The sequence below is a fragment of the Phragmites australis genome, chromosome 20, assembly GCF_958298935.1.
Source record: "Phragmites australis chromosome 20, lpPhrAust1.1, whole genome shotgun sequence".
Taxonomy (NCBI): domain Eukaryota; kingdom Viridiplantae; phylum Streptophyta; class Magnoliopsida; order Poales; family Poaceae; genus Phragmites; species Phragmites australis.
The window spans coordinates 10,714,454-10,733,738 of record NC_084940.1 but is presented as its reverse complement, the minus strand read 5'-3'; the positions used below and the strand labels follow the sequence as shown (position 1 = coordinate 10,733,738).

At 48.9% G+C, this 19,285-nt stretch overlaps 2 protein-coding genes across 2 annotated transcripts; both read right to left on the bottom strand.

Annotated features, from left to right (window-relative positions):
- Positions 1-3,764: 3,764 nt before the first annotated feature.
- LOC133902146 (uncharacterized) lies at positions 3,765-7,824 on the bottom strand. The gene is made up of 12 exons (XM_062343744.1): positions 7,079-7,824; positions 6,831-6,975; positions 6,649-6,739; positions 6,265-6,323; positions 6,105-6,182; positions 5,917-6,000; positions 5,450-5,628; positions 5,021-5,143; positions 4,824-4,896; positions 4,447-4,532; positions 4,274-4,358; positions 3,765-4,159 (listed from the first exon to the last, which is right to left on the bottom strand). The coding sequence occupies exons 1-12, from the start codon at positions 7,606-7,608 to the stop codon at positions 4,145-4,147; spliced, it is 1,548 nt and encodes a 515-aa protein (XP_062199728.1). The 5' UTR covers positions 7,609-7,824; the 3' UTR covers positions 3,765-4,144.
- A 3,031-nt stretch (positions 7,825-10,855) lies between these two features.
- LOC133901554 (endoglucanase 22-like) lies at positions 10,856-18,678 on the bottom strand. Its single transcript, XM_062342897.1, has 4 exons — positions 17,754-18,678; positions 17,284-17,484; positions 16,923-17,177; positions 10,856-11,818 (listed from the first exon to the last, which is right to left on the bottom strand). The coding sequence occupies exons 1-4, from the start codon at positions 18,243-18,245 to the stop codon at positions 11,138-11,140; spliced, it is 1,629 nt and encodes a 542-aa protein (XP_062198881.1). The 5' UTR covers positions 18,246-18,678; the 3' UTR covers positions 10,856-11,137.
- Positions 18,679-19,285: the final 607 nt, after the last annotated feature.

The following is a 19,285-nucleotide window of genomic DNA, read 5'->3' as shown; positions in this document are numbered from 1 at the left end:
ACGATGTCACAACACAACACGTTGCAGTCCGGCTCACGCCCAAGGGCCCCTGCAGCTCACTATGTCAAGCAGAGCCGTGTCAGTGACTGCCAGGGATAGTGGCGACTATGTCTGGCTCGCGAGTTGGACCGAGCCGAGCCGAGCCTATCTTTTAGCTTGGTTCCTTAATGAGACTAGCAGAGCTAGCTCGTTAGCATAACAAGCTAGACCGAGCCGAGCCAGCTCGTTATCCATCCCTAACCGCAACCCTGCCCAAGTACCTTGCTAAACTTGCTCTAATTGTAGGCAACGTCACCACCAAGCTGATTGGTCCAAGCCAACAGCCACCCAACATGAGGAACCCTCCAAGGCAATGCCTCCAAGGAGAACACAATGTTGGAGACGCCGTCATCACCGGTTCTGAGAGCTTGAGCTGGGTGTTTACCCGAATAGTCCCCATGGTGGAAAGAAGGCACCACGACGACGTCTCAAAGAAGGGAAGTGGTGCCCAAGGGCATTGCCATTGCCGACACTGGAAGAAGTCGAGCAAAGCTTTTTGCTTGGCGACCCCGTGCCCCACCAGCCTCATGTAGACAAAGCAATCGCTGACTCCGCACAAATGCACCGTCCACAGAGCCAGCTTGAATCCACAAAGCACACCATGCTCCTAATCTAGGGGAAGAGAGATAGATCCGATAAGGGGAGGAGCTGATGTAGCGCGGGGAGGTCGGTACAGGAAGAGCCCACGAGAAGACTGGTGGTCGTAGATCTCAGAGGATGTGTCACGGAACATGAAGCCCCAACACACTCGGCAGACCTGAGTAGAACTTACCACATTGGTAGGGATGCCACGAGCACCACGGCTGCGGCTTCGACCATTGCGACTAGAGCCCTTGTGGATAGGAACACTTGGACGATGAGCACCAATAATGTGGCGTCGATGGCGCGCACCACCAAGAGTGCATCTCGGAACCACCGCCTCGAATAGCCCAACACAACCTCGGCGAGCGGCACCTGTACGACCTCCAGGAGCCTATAGGCCACCGCCAAAGTGCATGGCCCACCCAGAGCTGGCTGCCTCGACGACAATGGCCCTCACCATGAGAGTCCATCAGATCCAGACCCTAGGGAGATAGATTTGAACCCCAAGGGAGCGTTTGAAGCTCGAGGAAAACCACCACCACAGTCCAAAGCTCAAGACACACTAGATCTACAAGAGGGAGAAAGGATGAAGGGAATGGAGGAGGAAAGTTGCAACTATGCTGCTGATTGCCGACACCACCACTGGCCGACGCTAGCCACGATGATCGCGCCAAGCGGTTGACAGGGTGGGGAGGTAGAGGGTCAGGGTCGCCCTCGAGTTGCCTCAGTGAGATGATGTGAGGGCCTCATAGGTCTCTCACGATCTAGCAATTAGAAGAGCAAAATTACAATATACAAATACACAGGCTCCAACATTCCGCATCATTAGGGATGGAAAGAGTTTGGGTCGATTGACTGTATGCCATCAAGAATGTTCAAGTTTTATTTCTTGCCATTGACAAAGTTGTACCACTAAAATGCTAGATTCTTTACTTCATACCATCACCGTTGCATGACGTTCGTTTATGCTTCGTTTGGCCATACGAAAAGTCCATTCTACCCATATTTTGTGGGTTATGGAGCATAATGAAACTTTCACTCTATACCACTGCACCAAAATAAACATATTTTCACCGTATGCCATATACCTAGCAAGTACTAGGTCATAGCTCTAACGTATATCATATACAACTCAAACATTCACCTAGATTGTGTACAAGCTGCTGCTGTCATTTTCCTCGCCGTGGGTGCTATTGTCTACATCACGGCCCGTGTTGCCCCTATCGTCCTGATTGCGGGCCACGTTGTCGCGGTCGTCCATGCCATGGCCCATGCCACCCTTGCCGTCCCTGTTGCCTCCCATCGCGATTTGGAGGCTAGGGATTGTCGATGGGATTTGAGGGAAGGGTTGGCTTCTGTTTTGGATCGAGGGTAATAGGGTCATTTTTAGAATATTTGACATGTTAAATGATGTGTTGCGAACGGTAATGGTATGAAGTATAAGTTTTGGATTGTCAGTGGTACATAGTGAAAACGAATTTTGTCGATAGCAAATCGTGAATTGTGTTAGTGGTACATAGTGAAAACGAACTTTGTCGATAGCAAATCGTGAATTGAGATGTTTGCAGATGGCATGTGGTCAATTTACTTAAAGAGTTGTCCTGGAGATTGATGCATCAGCTTTGGCTGGGTTTAGGGTGTTTATGCTATCATCATTTACTATATGTAACGTCTTTGTGTCCCCACATGAATGTAGCAAAGTGGCAGATTGTCTAGCCGCTTGGGGTGGGGTTTGGAAGCAAATGGTTCGCATGTATGGTACGACAATGCTCCCCATTTTCCTATGACTTGTCTGAAGACTGAGATAAACTTAAAGTTTTGAGATAAAAAAGTTGTGTATATTTATTTTTTTATTTCAATTAATAATACAAGTTCTAGTATTTTCTGTTCTTTCTTGGATTTTCCTATGAATTATTATGATGCTGCCAATCCCATAGTATATGGATAGATCTGGAAAGAAGAATATATTTGGTATGATCCCATCATGTGCAAAATTTACGCAGCACTTTTCGTGGAGAGAATGCACGATGGCATGGGACACTGGGGTTCTCAATTGTTGCCTTTATCTATAACCGACCGGTGGCAGATTCTCAGAGGTGCAGCGGCGAGGTCGTCCTTTTACGGGCGGCAGCATGGTAGGGAATGGAGGTGCGGAGGCGCGGTCTAGCTCGGAGCTAACGGCAGGCAAAGGATTCGCTGGAGCGGGGGCTGCCTCGGCGATGGGATAGGACATATCGGTGATGGGCGGGGCGTCTCAGGAGGACCGTCTCGTTGTCGGCTTACCCTCCTCGATTGCGTTTGCCACTTCACTGCATCCTGGAAGGGAAGAGCGGAGGAAGAGCGGGGCGTCATGGGGTGGAGCTGTGGCCCGTGGATGGCGAGGCCAATGAAGAGGGGCGGGTGAAAGGATACAGTGGCAAGGAGGTGGCGAGTGAAAATGGAGGCTGGTGGGGCAAGCGAAGAGCAGGCAGGCAACTTGGAGATCTCAGAGGCGGCGTGGAAGGGAAGGAGGTGACGACGGACGGGCGGCACGAGAGATACGGGATGTGGAAGGATGTGGGCTAGCAAGCGGAGATGCGGGCGGGCAGGCGCGCCGAAGAAAACCAAGCAAATGCGGAGGAGAAAAATCGTGCGTAGACCGATCCAGGGGCAAGGAGCGCAGAACAAAACGTTGACGATACGTGCACTAGCGATTTTTTTAAGGAGGAGAAAAGAGAAGAGAAATGCCCACGTGTAATTTGTTAGCGAATTTACTTGAGTGGAACTCGAGCTCGAGCCTAGACCCAAGCTCGGAGCATCGGAGTCCAACATAAGCTCGCTCTAGCTCGAGCCAAGCCCATTTGGATCTCGAACTCCGCTTGTTGACAGCAGTCAATTGTGTAGTCGTACGAACGGCTCTATTTTCAGCCGTGCAGCCAGGACGTAGTGCTACAAGTATTTGAATTTATTTAAGCTGCACTTGAAATAATTTCAAAAAGCTCATGCATTTACAGTATGAGCACACCGAACGGAGCAAACCATGTTGAGGCTATTCTCAAACAGCGCGGTGCAGGCAAGAGTCCAAAACACTGGACGGCGTCCTTGCAAATTGCGGATCGCCCCTACAGAAGCTAAGCCAGTTCACAAGAGTGCACGCAGGGCAGTGTCAACAACAACAGAAAAAGTGTGCACGTAATATGCTGGAGGTCCCTGAACCAGTCTGGTCTCAGCTATGTCAGAAATGTTTCTTCCTACATGCACACGCATGATACGCACATCCGTGCAATAATTTCTGCTACATTTTCCAAAAGAAAAGGCATGCACAAGAAGTTAGGATATCAGTTTTGCAGCCTCTTACAAACTATTGCAGGACCAACTAGAACACAGATGCAGGCAGCTATATTAGCACAAGCCTATTTTATGAGCCCGCCATGTCCATGATGAACAGGGGAAGAAGTGCAATATCCTATCCTTGTAAATCATCTTGGTCCAAAGTATCCAATGACTGATATAATACCTTGGTGGAAGCAAAATTCGTTCCGTCTCACGTATCATTTGGCTGTTACAGAGTTCTCAGTGAGATACAAAAGGCAGGATGAAGAAATACTTGTGATAAAAAGGGGCAGGCCACTTAAAATATCAGTATACAGCACAAGCCAAGAATAAAAGTTACCTCAAGATAGTGGGACAAGCTAGGTGTAGAATGGATAAGCCCTGTACCCGAATATGACAGTGCATACTCTTCGATATTTTCTAACCTGAATGTTGTGACAGTTTTACAATACATATTGTCCATGAAACTTATCCAAAAGTATTCAGATCAGCATTAGTTCAATAGAAGCATACCTGTAAAGATAATTTACCATGATACCTCCACTTTGTTGAATGCCCTTCTCTGATTGGTCAGCCAACCAGTTTATTCTCTCAATCATCTGCCAAAATAGCTAGTCTTGTTATGTAAAGCCACAGAATTGTTTCAAACAGCTATTCTTCTGATATGATTAGGCCCAAAGCCCCAAATTTTATACATAAAAAGTAGCATAAAACGTCTTACATCAGTAAAGCAGTATTAGAATATGATATTACAACATGGTTCTATGAAAATTATTTGAAATTTAATTTTTCTGGTGTAGGTAGACCAAACAAAATTTTCTGGTTCTAAACCCTGCAAAACCACATCTATCCTCAGCATGAGACTGAATTTCTGATGGTGGCTAACTTACTGCTCCATTTTGCAAGTGGAAATTGGCAACAGCATCTAGAGCTTTTCCTCGCTTTTTCTCTCTGGCAAGATACCTATACATCATAATGAAGACTATCAATGGTTGCAATTAATACATGATGCTCCACATACTCAGAAAATGAACTAATATGTATTGTTGAGATGTGCGCATACAGTGGAAATAATGCTGTTGCATACCTTGCACACAGACGCATAAGAGGAGATCTCAATGCAGCAGATAACTTGTCAGACTTTACCCACTGACTTGATTTCAGTATATCTAACAATAGTTCAATTCCTTGTTTTCCATCAGCTTGATCACTGCAGCAACAGTAACAGCACAGATGATCAAAGATCAAGAAGCAACTTTTAGGCTTTTACACTATTTCTTTGTTGAATATCCAAGATATTCACAACAAACGTGAACAGGAGTTGGTGGATTACAGAACACACTATGCATATTTCTAAAATTTCAACATCCAAATTCTTCAGAAAATTGAAGTCTTTAGAGTTATCAGGTACTAAATTCTGAAACAGAAAAAGCAATTACTCTGAAAAGGATAAAACAAGAACAATGCTGAATCAGGTGAAGTTCAGTTTGCCACATTTTGTCAGAATTGAACATACCTGGCATCATGAATCATCTTCTCTTCATCGGGGAGAAGGATGGATTCTCTGAAAGTAGAACTAGCTCCTCCTAATGAATTGACCTCTCGTGACTCTGTCTCTGCCAATTTTATTTGGGAGGCCAGCTTAGCAAGAAGCCATTGCATGAAACCAGGGATTGGGCTAAGTGTCGCAAAAATCTGCATGAAGTACCAACATAAGAAGTATATGATATTTGATGTACCAGTAAACATAGCTAACTACTTAACACGATCTTAAGAAGCCTGATGAATTATCTGCTATGTTACCATTAATGCTGCACTGATTTTGCAGGAAACAGTGATTACTATAGTTTTTAAGTGAAACAATCAATGCACACTCATAGAAGCACAAAACTATTGCATTTTCAACGATTTCCGATAGAATGAAAATAAGAATAAAGATGTGTATAATAGTGATTATTGATGGGCAGATATTAGAAGTGGTACCTGTACTAAAGGCATATCTCTTCTCAACATGTCAATCACACGCTTCAGAAGAAACTTCCCCAGATTAATACCTGATAGGCCAGGCTGACAATATTAATAGACAATCAGTTCTAGGCACCAGTTTATTGGTCATGCTAATGCCTACCACAGAACTTTATTTGTTAATAATCCTAAGCAACTTTGCTTACCTGGGTTGACGATATTGAATAAAACAGTGCACAGTTGGATTCACATTCAGGAGTCGGGGGGTCATCCCACAAGACCTCCTGATATGATAAAAGACGAGCATAAGGTGCAGAGGAGTAGAATGCCCATTTAATCGAATAAACTATGACAGACTTTAATCACCTGTATAGATGTAGCCATATCTTTGAGCAAAGCAACCTCAATGAAAATCAGGGGCTCCCCTAATGTTAACAAAGACAGTAAGAGCACTCAGAGAAAGTTAACTGCAAACTCAGGAATTGTCATCCCACAAACAGTGAACTGGTGCACTTAACATCTTAACCGCTAACTGTATAGATGTTGTCATACACTGATTTCGTCCTTATGAAAAATTAAAACATGTGTAGGAAAATATCGGTGAACTTATGAAACTAGATATTCACATTTGGTCAGGCACACTTGCACAGTTACTTGAAGACTAGATTCGGTTGTGGCATCATAAGTAGGCAGTAGTAATACTCTAGAAGTGCAGCAAACCACAATTAGCAACCAAGCAGTCAATCCAACCTGGTATTGCTGGATGGAAGTACCCAAAGCAACGACGGCCGACACCCAATCGTCTCTTCAAGTCTATCAGATTCCTGATTGGATGCACAGCCTACACAACAAAACAAAATCGTCAGTTAAATCGTCACAGTACCACTTCAGGCCATCCTTTGGATCATATCAACGGGGAGTTGGACACTAACTTCATATGCCACGATCTTCTCTAGCAAGGAGGCCGGATCATCCCAGGTTATCTGGTGGAGCGTCAGTGCCGCGGGGCTTAGCCACGTTACGAGCTTCTCCTTCAGGTACGAATCCAGTGCACGAAGAGCCGGCGCGTTCTCTTCCCTGCATTGCAAGTTTGGAATCGCCAAGACACCTTATATCCCCTTCCGTTTCTAGAGATGACAACAGCAAAGCATGGCAATGGCAGTTTTGATAGCAATCTCACCCCAGCAAGGCAAGGAGGTCGCCACGGAGCACGGCAAGGAGCTTGAGCCCTCCGGGCTGCGCGTTCATGGCCTCGAGGAACCCGGCGTACCTGGGCCGGAGCGCGTCCCGGAGCCCCCTCTCCATCCGGTACAGCGCCGCCGCGGCGCCTTCCTTCTCCTCCTCCGCCTCCGCCTCATCCCCGCCTGCCGCCGCGGCGGAAGCGACGCTCATGTACTGGCGCATGAGGTCGCGGACGCGCGCGCGGGGCACGTCGTAGTCGGTGGCGAGGGAGCGGAGGACCTCGCGGCGCCCGCCGCGGTCGAGGGATCGGTACCCGTCGGAGAAGTGGTCGAGCGCCGCGGGGGGCGGGGAGGCCATGGAGGCGGAGGCGTGGAGCCAGTGGCGCATAGAGGCGGCGAGAGGGGCGGCAGGGTCGGGGTTGGCGGGTGGAGGAGGGGACGGTTGCGGCGGGGGCGAGGGGAGGGGATCGGAGTGCATGCGGGCGCGGAGGAGGACGGCGAGCGACTTCGGGGTGTGGTTCCTGGTCATGTGGCGCGGTCGGAATCGCCGGCGATGGGGCGGAGGCAGAGGCAGGCAGGGAGGGAGGGAGGGAGGCGGCTCCGGCGGTTGCGGCCTCGCGCGCGCGGCGGTTTGGACGGGGCGGTGCCTACTTTGCGGTTGGGTTCGGCCGGTGAGGTGTCAGCGCCTCCCCACTCGCTGCTAGTACGGACTAGTCAGTAGTCGAGCCTCTCTTTGCCTTCCTTCGAAGGAACCAACAACAAACAAGTGTACGTCTGCAACTGCAAGCATCTCCTTAATTACCCATCCTCAACTTTCAGACTTTTGAAGTTTGAAAAAAGAAGTTTCAAACCTTTCAAACATAAAAAATTCACAAAAAGGGAGAAACTTTGAAAAAAACAATATATTATGTGAAATTCTCTATCTTTTTAAGTATATACAGGACACACATAACTAACACACCTTATGCACATATGTGTACAAGTCACTTACATATGGTAGGGATAGATTGGAGGACTCTAGACTTGCAAAAAACACATAATACCACTGAACACAATGTGTATCCATAATTTACACATAATCTAATTCTTGGATGTAAATGCGCCTAGAATTTAATAATTGGTGGCAAGTGAGTGCCTGCTGATAGGCTTAGGCCCCGTTTAGATAGGCTGTAGCTTTATAGCTTCTAGCTATCTGAGGAAGCGACTGTGGCTATTGAATTTTGGTTGTTGGTTTTTATAATAATTTTTTTTAGCTTTTCAGCACACCAAAAATTAGAAAAACTTCTATCAACCTGCTTCTCAGCTTTTAATTTATTTCAATCACAACCGTTTTCTTATCCAGTCAAAAGTCAACCATTTAAATAGCTTTTTCATGAAAAAGCCTATCCAAACCAAGAAATTTCAGAATATGACACCTAATTCGCGTGCCTCTCTAGTTTTAACATACAATTCGCGTGCCTTTCAGAATATAACACCGATGCTGCGAATTTCTTCCGAACGTGACATTCTCTCTTTTTTTTTCTCAATTACGTTTTCCTCTCCACCGGGCCGGACCAAACTGCCCCTGGTGTATTTGGGACTTCATCGTTTTGATCCTCAACCGTCAACCAAACAGAGAGAAACAAAAGGACAGGTCACCCAGTTTCTCTTCGTTTCAGCTAGGATTCTTGAGGGCTGCTCTAAGGGTGATGATTTTGTTTGGCTACAAAATCGGTTGCTTGAGCAAGGGCGACTAGAACGGTGTTGTCAGCTTCCATGATTCCTAGCGAGGTTTCTCCCGGGTAAGACCCAATCTCCATCCTTATTGTAGCTCGAGTTAGGGAAGAAACGGGTGGGAACACAGACGATTTAGGCAGGAAGGTAAATGATTTTTGTCTTGTTTTCTTTTTCATATTCGGAAGGATCGATCTTGGTGCCGCTTTTAGTCTCTGTGTTTCATTTGGCGATTTTTGTGCTAAGTTGGATGATGGAACTTGTGAGCTGGTGTCGCACAAATATGATGAGTGGGTTGTGGACTATCGATGTTGCTCATCGGAGAGTTTGCAAAAGGATTTTGCATCACGGGTGAAGTGGGGCAATGGCCAAGAGGCAGTGATGAAAATTTTCATTACTGCAACTTACAATGATACATGGGAAAACACCAATTTACATTGCATAACTTGACAAATGTCAGGCATATTACATTGCATAACACATAGAGCGTAGCTTACAAACAAGCATCCTACTACAACCACTACTGCAATTCTACTTGACTAGAAGCACAAGGATCGACAACAACATAAGAACAACATTGACATAAGTCAAAAATAGCAGAGCTTTGCTCCAGTAATGTATCTCGACAATTTTGACTTCTGCACCACTCTCAGACTATGCTTTGTTCGTCTCCGAAAGCAACTATTTCTTCACTTCAACAATTTCCAACTTCGGGTTCTTTAATTCTTGCTGTTCCAAGATATTAGGGACGCCACCTCCAACAGAGATCGATTCCATGGCAATCTTTCCAACTAATTCCTCATACTCCGGTTGAAACATGTAAAATCGGCATCGATTAGGCAACTGCATACGAAATTAAAACAAAAATCTTAGCAATTGAAACAATTGATTTGGCAAACAAGCTCTTGAGAACTCACTGCACGATTGTTTCGGGGGCACTTGAATAACTTGTTCCCGTAATTCTCCTCGGTTCTTGCGATCAGCTCCAACACCTTCTCCTTCTTGCAGTTCAGGCACTGGATCAATGGCAACCGGATCGCCACCTCTTGAACAAACCCCAATGGCAATGAGCTAGGGTTCAAACCAAGCTATGCGCCTTGAATGACTGCGGCATCTCGGGGAGGCACTGCGACTTCAACTAAGGTCGGCGAGTGGGCCGTGACTGCGTCTTGAGGACTGCAACAGAGAGGGGGAGCGAGCGAGACACCTTGGGTGGTGGCACCGAGCAACAGCTTGGGGCGGTGCTTCGCTCCACAAAGAGAAGAATGGATGGGGAGAGAAGGGATGTGGACCGGGCCGCAACTGCGTCTTGAGGCCTGCAGCAGACAGGGAGGGCGAGCGCGAGAGCATGGGCGACGGCGCCGAGCTGGAACTTAGGCGACGGCGACGGCGAGCTTGATAGAGAAAAAGAGATGGGGAGATAAGGACGAACGAGTCTGTTGCTCGAGATATTTCAATCAAATCGATCCCCAACTTAGTGAGCCATCGGATGATGCTAGGGGCAGTTTGGTCCGGTCCGGTAGAGAGGAAAACGTAATTGAGAAAAAAAAATAAGAGAATGTCACATTCTGAAAAAATTCGTAGTATCGGTGTTATATTCTGAAAAACAAGCGAATTGTATGTTAAAATCAGAGAGGCACGCAAATAAGATGTCAAAATCTGAAATTTCTCATCCCAACGGGTCAGTCGCATTCCGAGCGACTTGCGAGCTGACTATCGATCTCTTGTGAAATTCTCTCTTTCCGAGCGATATTGGAGGCCATTGACAACTTGCCCAGCGATCTTCTGAGAAGGCCCAATTCACAGGTTGTAACGGCCCAGTGTAAAGTAGGCTAGTCCAAATGAAAGGGGGAACGAACAATGCTCCAGCGGCCCGTGTTAGCCTACAATGACGAGCCGAATGCAGAAAGATTCAGAAAGACGAGCAAGATAGTTTATGTACAATTTCTTCAGATTTCATATGGGCATGCACAAGGGACAATGTACATTTTCCTACACATTGAGGAAACGCTCATGAAGAAACAGATAAACACGCAAACTCAAAAATATATACAGATGTAAGATGCATGTAATGGTCTATATATTTACTGTTGTTCCAGTAAACATTACAGTACTTTTCGATTTGCTTCCTTCAATTCTGACACACCTAGATTAAAAATACATGTGATTTTGCACACCCTTTTCTCCTCCTTATTTCTCCACTATTGATCGCTGTTCTTTCTTTCACTAATCAAAACTCTCTTTCTTTATCTTTCTCTCTCATATGAACAGTTCAAAAAAAATATATGAAAGTAAGCATGGGAGAAAGAAAAAAGAATTTCCCGCCCTCCACACCGCCGCCACCTTTATCTACACTCCGCCGCCGCCGTCCCCCGCCGGCACCCCTCCGCCGTGTTAAGGCGGTGCAGCCTGGCGAAGACGGCGACCAAGGGGGCCGTGTTGTACGTGCACGCCTCGGTCTGCATGTAGTTCCCGCGGTCGTCCCGGAACTCGTCACGGCAGTTGGGCCCGCCGACGATTGCGCCGGCGAGCACGTTGGGGTTGGCCCGGCCGCGGCCGAACCAGTTGTCGAACCCCTGCATGCAGCCGATGAAGCGGCTGTTGGCCTTGTGCGCGACGATGGAGGCGCCGCGGTGGTGCACGCGGACCGGGAACCGGCGGCCGTAGCCGACCATGTAGCTCAGCCGCAGTGGGTTGCGGCCGAGGATGTAGTCGGCCTGCTGCCGCGCCAGGGACAGCAGCTCGGACGGCGCGGCGGTCCCGCCGGGGCAGCGGAGGAGGTGGGAGCCGGAGGTGGTGGTGGAGAGGTAGCTGGAGTAGGCGGTGAGGAGGAAGGCGGCGCTGGAGGCGTACTGGAGGTTGTTCCACTGGCGCACGTAGAGCATCCCGCCGGGGCTCCGGTCCACGTTCTCGCTGGTGTTGCCGTTCCGGCCCAGGCACGCGCACAGATAGTGCTCCGCCTTCGCCCTGTACTGCTCCAACACCGCGCGGTGCTTCGCCGCGCCCGGATCGCCGTCGAGCAGCAGCTGTTACATCACGCAATTGCAAAAACGTCACACGACATTCGAAAATCACATGCCTGAATAATAATAAAAAATTGCCTAAGTTTACAAGTATGAATCTGTGAATTCGTGACACAGAAATGCAACACCATGCATCAGCATCACTGTCGATCGTCAAGAATGGCAAATCGATGGGCTAGCAGATGGAGCCACACTGACAGCGCACCCCCAACCATCGATCGATCTTTAGTCTGATGCAGGCATCAATCGAATTAAATTCTTGCTGCTGCTGCGTAAACCCGAATGGGAGAAGAGACACAGCAGCAGCAGTAGCAATCAGAGAACTGCTTGTCTGCTTGCAAAACTGGGATCCAGCTCGACCAGCCGATCGAGCCCGTCTTCAATTCCGCGCAGCGCTGCTGTCGGCGCGCGAGCCGACGGGCCACATGATGACATGACTACCTCTGACTAGTTCCGCCCAGTTCGCCCCCGGGGCCTACCGGTGCGGTGCAGGGCCACGTACTCACCGGCCGGCGGGGCCCGGGGAGTGGCACTGCCGTACCGGCGCGGCTGCAGCGGCCACGTTGCACCTCCGATCTAAGGACAGCGATCGGGCCAGCTTTCCGGCCGAGCTACTGCGCCGAAAATGGTTTTTTTAGAAGTCCCGAAAATGGTTTGGAGCTTGGAGGAAGAAACAGAGACGGTTGATTTTAAGATGTTGCTTGTTTTTTCTGACTTTTTGGACCCCACTTGGTTCTCTTTTCCCATGAGATAAATATGGAAAATGCAAGTCGTGTATATATAATTTATCTTAGCCGTCCATCTATCATACATAATATTTATTTATTTATTTTTCTACTAACTTATTCTATAATTTTTTCACCTATCTCTTTAATATAAATAAATAATTTTAATAAACCACTCTATCGTGCGTAAAACTGGTGAAAATTTCCCTTACGATAAATGTGGACGTCACTACCACTCTAACGTGCCAAAAAAGGTGACAGCTACACAATATAGATCAGTCAGCTAGCTGTATGCCATGAACATTTTATTGTGAACTGGATTTTTTTCTTCTTCTGGAGATCAATTACTCCATGCATTTGTGTTGGAGTTGACACGGCAACAGAGCACAAAGGAAAACGTATATGAGAAAATGCTATCTAGCTCAACAACCACTTTGATTGCGATATTTGGTTGGACCATATGCATCATGGGATTACAACAGTTAGTATAATTTGTACTACTAGGCATCCCTCAGTGCTTGCAAATGAGGCACATCTTTAATTGGCTGCTTGTAGTGTATAACTAAGGAATTAATATTGTTGACGCCTCTTTGTTCCTTCACGTCATTAGGGATAGGAGGGCTCATATAAATTTTATCACTGAAAATCAATTCTACTAGCTAAACCTAGCCAGAAGCAACATACAACTAACCTAGAGTTGATCCTTTTATAGAGTTTTCTCGTGGAGCTTACAGTTTAATTCGGTAGTAATTCTGAGCAAAAGATCGATGTAAGGTAAAATTCAGCTATATTCCACACAAACTCATAGCACAAACTAGCAGCTCATGTACTTTTTTTAAAACCAGAAATGCCATACACGATCTTTCCATTAAAAGTCTGTGGTACGTATCTGTTCATCATGGGCAGAGGGGCTGATGGGACTTTAGCAGCCTACGGTTATAACTCTATTAAAAATTAAAGTAGTGTTTGGTTAGAAAATAAGGTGAAATAAGATGATTCTATTTATATATTTAAGATGCGATGTTTTTATTTATATACAGATGTTTATTTGGTGGGTGGGATGAAACGAGTCTATTTTAGTAATTTGAGGCTATCGTTAGTATCACGTTCGAAGTGAGACAGCTGCGTTCTGCCATTTTTTAAAACGACTCTGTCCTAAATCTTTAAAAAATATTTCCTGATTTTGAACCATTTTATTCCACTATTTTTCATCCAAATAGCTAACAACAAAATAAATTCGCTCCATTCTATCTCGTCCTACAAGATAACACTGGGAAGAAGATGAGAAGAAAAAGACACCGGTATTAGGTCTGCCACGGGTAACATCCTGATGGCTGCTGCACAGTAAAGACCGAGCTGTATATACAGTGACTGACAGGAAAACAATGCTTCTGGACCCAAGTGCATGCAGCGCGCGCGTACGCTCTTCCTGTTCTCCGTCAAGACAGTGAAATCAGAACTAATCCACGTCACCCGTCCCGGTCACACATCTGTCACGACATGTGGAATTCCGAGTCTACGTGGGACCCTGAGTCGGCACACAGCGACGTACGCATGCAAGTGTGCAGACTGCAAACACACGTGTCGTTCTCCGGGCGCACGGCGACAGGTCACTCGTGCACTACGGGTGCCAAGTGGGCATGCCCGGTCGTCGTCTACCTTGGCCTGGACTAGAGTTGGTTGAGAGATGGACGGCGACGCCGAGCGCAGAACAAGCGGCCGGGCTCCCACATTTCTCGTGTTTTTCATCCGGTTTGGAGGGGAAATCTCCACTTTTTCTGCACGCCGGCCTGTACCGATCAGCAAAACTGTACGCAGCTCGTATGATATGTAGTGACCTCTTTCACTCTTTGGTCTTCGCCTTCCAAGGAAAGAGATGGAGTTACCTCAGCGCCGGCCAGGTCGGCGGCTAGTGTGATGGACTCGTCGACGACGCGCAGCCACGACTAGTGCTTTACAACTGGTGAGAGATGAGAGATTCCGACGTGTCTGTCCTGTCCTGTCCTGTCCATGGCTCGCCATGCTTGGTGCTCTGCTCACCTGGCCCAAGAGAATTTAAATTTGCAGCTGGCGTGGTGTGGGCAGGCCGGCAGATCGAGGCTCTCGATCGCCTAGTCTACGCCGTCATAATTCCCTCCTACCTTCTGCATCCTGTCCTCCAGTCCTGTGTGCAGATGCTTACATTGCTGTGCATCGTGCGATCCTGTTTGGAACGCGGGAATCTCGCTGAAAACCGTATGGCCCCCCTTCAATCTACGCGTACCGATCATGGCCTGAATGTTTGGAGTTATTTCTATTTTCTCTAGAACAAAATGTTCGTGTCGTAGGAACGTGTAGCAGGACTCACAGGACAGCAGGAAGCATGCAGGTATGTGTGTGTGTGTTTGTGGTCCGTCCGTCACTGATCAGGTATTTATACGACGCGCGACCAGGTCGGCCATATATGACCTGGAACTAACTCGTAGATTGTCTGGCCTGGGGCACATGACATATATAGGAGGGAAAGGAGCTGAGATCCCCTGGTTGCTAAGGCAGGAGAGCGATCCTTCTAAGATCAAGGTCAAGGGATTTTCTTCACGGTCAGATTCTCGTCGTGAAGGGATCCCGTTCCTTTCAGCGTTCTCAATGGTTTCCCTTCACGACGGGATTCCTAAGGTCATTCCTTTCAGAACGGGATTCTTTCTTCTTTCCCTTCGCGATTCTCTTCGAAGGGAAGCTGTTGGAGATGAGAGGAAATAAAAGAAATGTGAACAGGAAAGAGAATCGGAAAGGAAACGAAATAAAGGGAATATGGTTGGGTAGTCTTAACCCAACAGCGAGATGATTGATCCTTTGACAAAGCAATTTTTACTAAACTATGTTAAGGTGGTCTTCATTTAAAAAAAGAACAACCAAGAGGTACGACGGAATCAAGTCATGCCTTAGAAGCGAAGTCTATATTTTTACTGCTGCTTAACAGGTTGCTAGCTTGTTCAAACCCTACCGGAGTTGTTGGGTTAATCTGGGAACTTTCTGCCAAGGGTCAGTGCGTAAGCCAAATCCTGAAGCAGGGGAACCCTGATGTGGACGCAAAAAAAAGCCTATGCTCGATTAGCATACAACCGTAGCTTTCAGGACGAAAGACTCTCATCTCCTGATCAGATGCCCAACCATGTGGCCGGGTCAGTGCACAGGAGACAGGACACACACCTCTCCTCCTCCAACCAGCGTCATCGCAACGACATGGTAGGCAGGAAGATCGAGAAGTGCACTCCGGCGATCGATGACCAACTGTTTCGCTCTTGGAACCATCTACATGTCCCAGTCCACCGTAACAGTTCCATGGACGGCGAACCGGCAACCGGGCAGAGCACGGATACGATTTCTCTCCTCCGATCGCAGCTAATCCCAGCTTCTGAGCCAGGCGTGATAGCTGAGCGGAGCAGAAGCGTGGATCCTACGGGCTTTCTTTGGGGGACAGGAAAGTATAAGCCCATGTGGCGACTTTAACTTCCCTTGCTAAGCAGGACCGAACCCCATTGACGGATAACTACTTTGTAGGTACTCATGTCTCTTCAGAAGAGATATCTGTTTGGAAGGCATGTCTTCCCGACAGATATGAGCATATCTGTTTATCTTGCATAAATACATGATTCAATGCAATAAAATATAGCGAATGTCATTCTCGAGTTCATACTTTTTTTCTCTGCAATCTCTACTACTCTCAGTACCATCGATCCATCTGCCATGGAACTGAGACGCGAGCAGCGAACTGTTCTGCCGTGGTAAAAATTGGATGGAATTCTCATGTGAAATTGCATACAGATTAAGCTAGCATAGTCCTATTATCGAGTCATAAATTTGTTCTGCATCCGTAGTGGATTGCACGGCTGGGTCATGGATTCTTGGTTGCACGGCTCACTCTGCATGTTAAGTTTGAAAACATGCGAGTGCTCAAAGCAAAGGAAGTGTTTTGAGGAATGTATTAGTACTAAAGTTTTGTTATCATTTAAGAAGCGAAAGAAAATTCTCTAGTCTTTTGAGGGTGACAAAGGTAATTAACAATTGAAAAGCAGAGAGGTTGACACGAGAGAACCGTGCCGTGGTAAGTATGGTGATCCTTTGCCTGTGCCTTTCAAGCTCTAACTTTCAAACGGTGTGAAGAGCAAGCCAGACCCAATCAGACATCTAGAAGTGCACGCAATGACGCAAATCTACCGTCAGGCCACTGTGTAAAATTTATACAGTAACGCTACCGTAGCCTGACCGTGTCAGTAAAAAAAAAAAAATCAACCGTTTGAGCCGGAGGAGTGCAGAGGATAATATAAACGCGCGAAGCAACGAATTTTAAACAAGCAGGTCGTGACCGAGAAGAGCAGGGCGAGGGTGCGTGCGCGGCGTACCTTGGCGGCGAGGACCTGGACGCCGGCGTACTTGACGTCCCAGCTGAACTCGGTCATGGCCCACCCGACGCCGCCGAAGCAGTCGGCCTTGTCCGCGGCGTAGCGGAGGTACTCCTCGCGCCCGGTGGCGCGGTGCAGCCACAGCGCCGCCCACAGCAGCTCGTCGCGGTACCCGCTCACCGACGCGTAGTAGCTCCGCACCTCAGAGATGCTGCTGTCGTACGTGCCCCGGTACCGGTCGCCGAACTCGAACAGCTGCACGGCCACGTACGCGGCGCGCGAGTACACACCGTTAGGCGTTAGCACGCGTACGTGTACATGGAGTCATGGACACACTGACTGCGAAGTGATCGGTCGGTACCTGCTGCGCGTGGTGGAGGAGGAGGTGGGAGTAATGCGGGTTGGAGCGGCGGAATACGATGGAGGCGGCGGCGAGCGCGGCGGCGGTCTCGCCGGCTAGGTCGGAGCCGGGGTTGTCCTTGTCGATGCGGTACGCCTGCCGCGACGTCGTCATGTCCTCCGGCCGCTGCCAGCAGTAGTGGTCCGTGTCGCCGTCCCCCACCTGTCAGTCAGCCACGCGCTGTCGTGAGACACCCGTCATAATGGCCGTCATCATTTGCATCGCAGCAGCAGCAGTAAATTTATCGATCAATGAGTGACTGCATGTCTCGGGCTTTCCCTTTTCTCGTCGTCTTGGAGTGAGTGTGCGATCTCTCGATTGCTCCATCGATCGTGCGTCGAAGTGGTAAGAAATGGCGACGCCTACGTTACGAAGGCAACAAGATGGTATTGTGCAGGCACCGACACACCGACACGTTGTCACGAACGTACCTCGGCCCAGTAGACGAAGGGCTCGGTGTGCGCCTTGACGAAGTAGTCGGTGCCCCACTTGATGGCCTCGAGCGCGTGGCCCCACTCGCCGGCGGCGGCGATGTCGTCGGCGAAGTCGATGGCGCCCCAGGAGAGCATGGTGACGGTGAAGGCCATGGGCAGGCCGAACTTGACGTGGTCGCCGGCGTCGTAGTACCCGCCGACGAGGTCCACCCCCTGCTGCAGCCCGTCGGTGAGGCCCGAGTGGCCCCGCCACGGCACGCGCTGGTTGTGCGGCAGCCGCCCCGACCGCTGCGCCTCGAAGTAGAGCAGGCTCTTCGACAGCGCCGCGCCGTAGTCCACGGCCGGCTCCTCCTCCTCTGCCTCCTCCGTGGACGTGGCCACGGCATCGCCGAGGGACACTGCCAGCAAGGCTGCGGCGGCGGCAAGGAGGAGCACCAGCGCGCCGGGGCGGCTAGCAGGTGCCGGCCGCCGGGCGCGGCCCCGGGTCATGGCCAGCGCCAGCGCGCGCACCTTTCCCTCTCTGTGTCCCAGCGCCTCGCGTACTAGCAAGTACTCTCTCTCTCTCTCTCTCTCTCTCCTCTTTATTCTTGCGTCTCTGGGACGGATGGTTGTCTGCGCTAACCAACTGGCGATTTGCAAAGGTAAGCAGGGGGGTCTCTCCTCTTTCCAGGTGTGCCCTGCGAGAAAATGATCGGCGGGTTCCGCGCACTCCCCTGCCGTTTATACGCTGCGCGTGCGCCTTAAAAACGCGTGTTCTGGGGGGCAAATTCGTGTCTCACCCCGCGCACCGCGCGGGTTGCCGGCTGGCGGCTGGCGGCTGGATCGAGCGGCCGGTGATCGGTTCGGCGGAGGGGCTGCGCGCAGGGTGAAACGGTGAAACCGGGGGCGGTGCGCGAAGGTGCTTGGGCGGGCGGAGCCGATCTGGTGGTCGGCCTGAGCGGAGTGACCGAGCGCGTCTGCTGCTTCTTGGTGGCGACATTAAATAGCAAGGACGGGTTTGACCAGCCCAACGTGCAATGCTAGCTTCTGCGTGCGCCCACGCGACCGGGCCTCTCCAAAGCTCCGCGCGCTGGTGAGCGGACGCACCCACTCTGCCTGCCGTGAAATTCTTGGGGACCAGGTTGAACAATTTTCATGTGGGGAGTACTACATTGGTCCGATGGCGCCGGCGGGGCTGAACCGGCACGGCGCAGTCGTCAACGGATCCGATGAGCTCGAGTCCTGACGTGCCCCGTTACATGGTTACTCCCTCCGTTTTTTAATAACCGGGCAATTTTGATTTTTATGGACATGCTTTGACCATTGGTTTTTAGCAAATATATGTTCAAATAATCCTAACCATGTGATATTCTTAAAGTATTTTCAATGGCAAATCTAACGATACCATATCCATTTCACTTCACTAAATATATTTTAATTTATTGTTAGTCAAAGTGTGAACTTAAACTTGCCAGTTAGTATTAAAGTCACTATGCTTGAGAATCAAGCTGTGTTACTGTATGTATATCCCATATTCCCATTTTAAGCGC

Coding starts and splice junctions, on each gene's coding strand:
- LOC133902146 (XM_062343744.1), bottom strand. CDS start 7,608: ATGACCAGGAACCACACCCCGAAGTCGCTCGCCGTCCTCCTCCGCGCC. Junction 6,183..6,264: donor ATATGGCTACATCTATACAG/GTGATTAAAGTC, acceptor TTATCATATCAG/GAGGTCTTGTGGGATGACCC. Junction 6,001..6,104: donor ATTCAATATCGTCAACCCAG/GTAAGCAAAGTT, acceptor TAATATTGTCAG/CCTGGCCTATCAGGTATTAA.
- LOC133901554 (XM_062342897.1), bottom strand. CDS start 18,245: ATGACCCGGGGCCGCGCCCGGCGGCCGGCACCTGCTAGCCGCCCCGGC. Junction 17,178..17,283: donor TCCTCCACCACGCGCAGCAG/GTACCGACCGAT, acceptor GTGGCCGTGCAG/CTGTTCGAGTTCGGCGACCG. Junction 11,819..16,922: donor TCCAGGTCCTCGCCGCCAAG/GTACGCCGCGCA, acceptor GTGATGTAACAG/CTGCTGCTCGACGGCGATCC.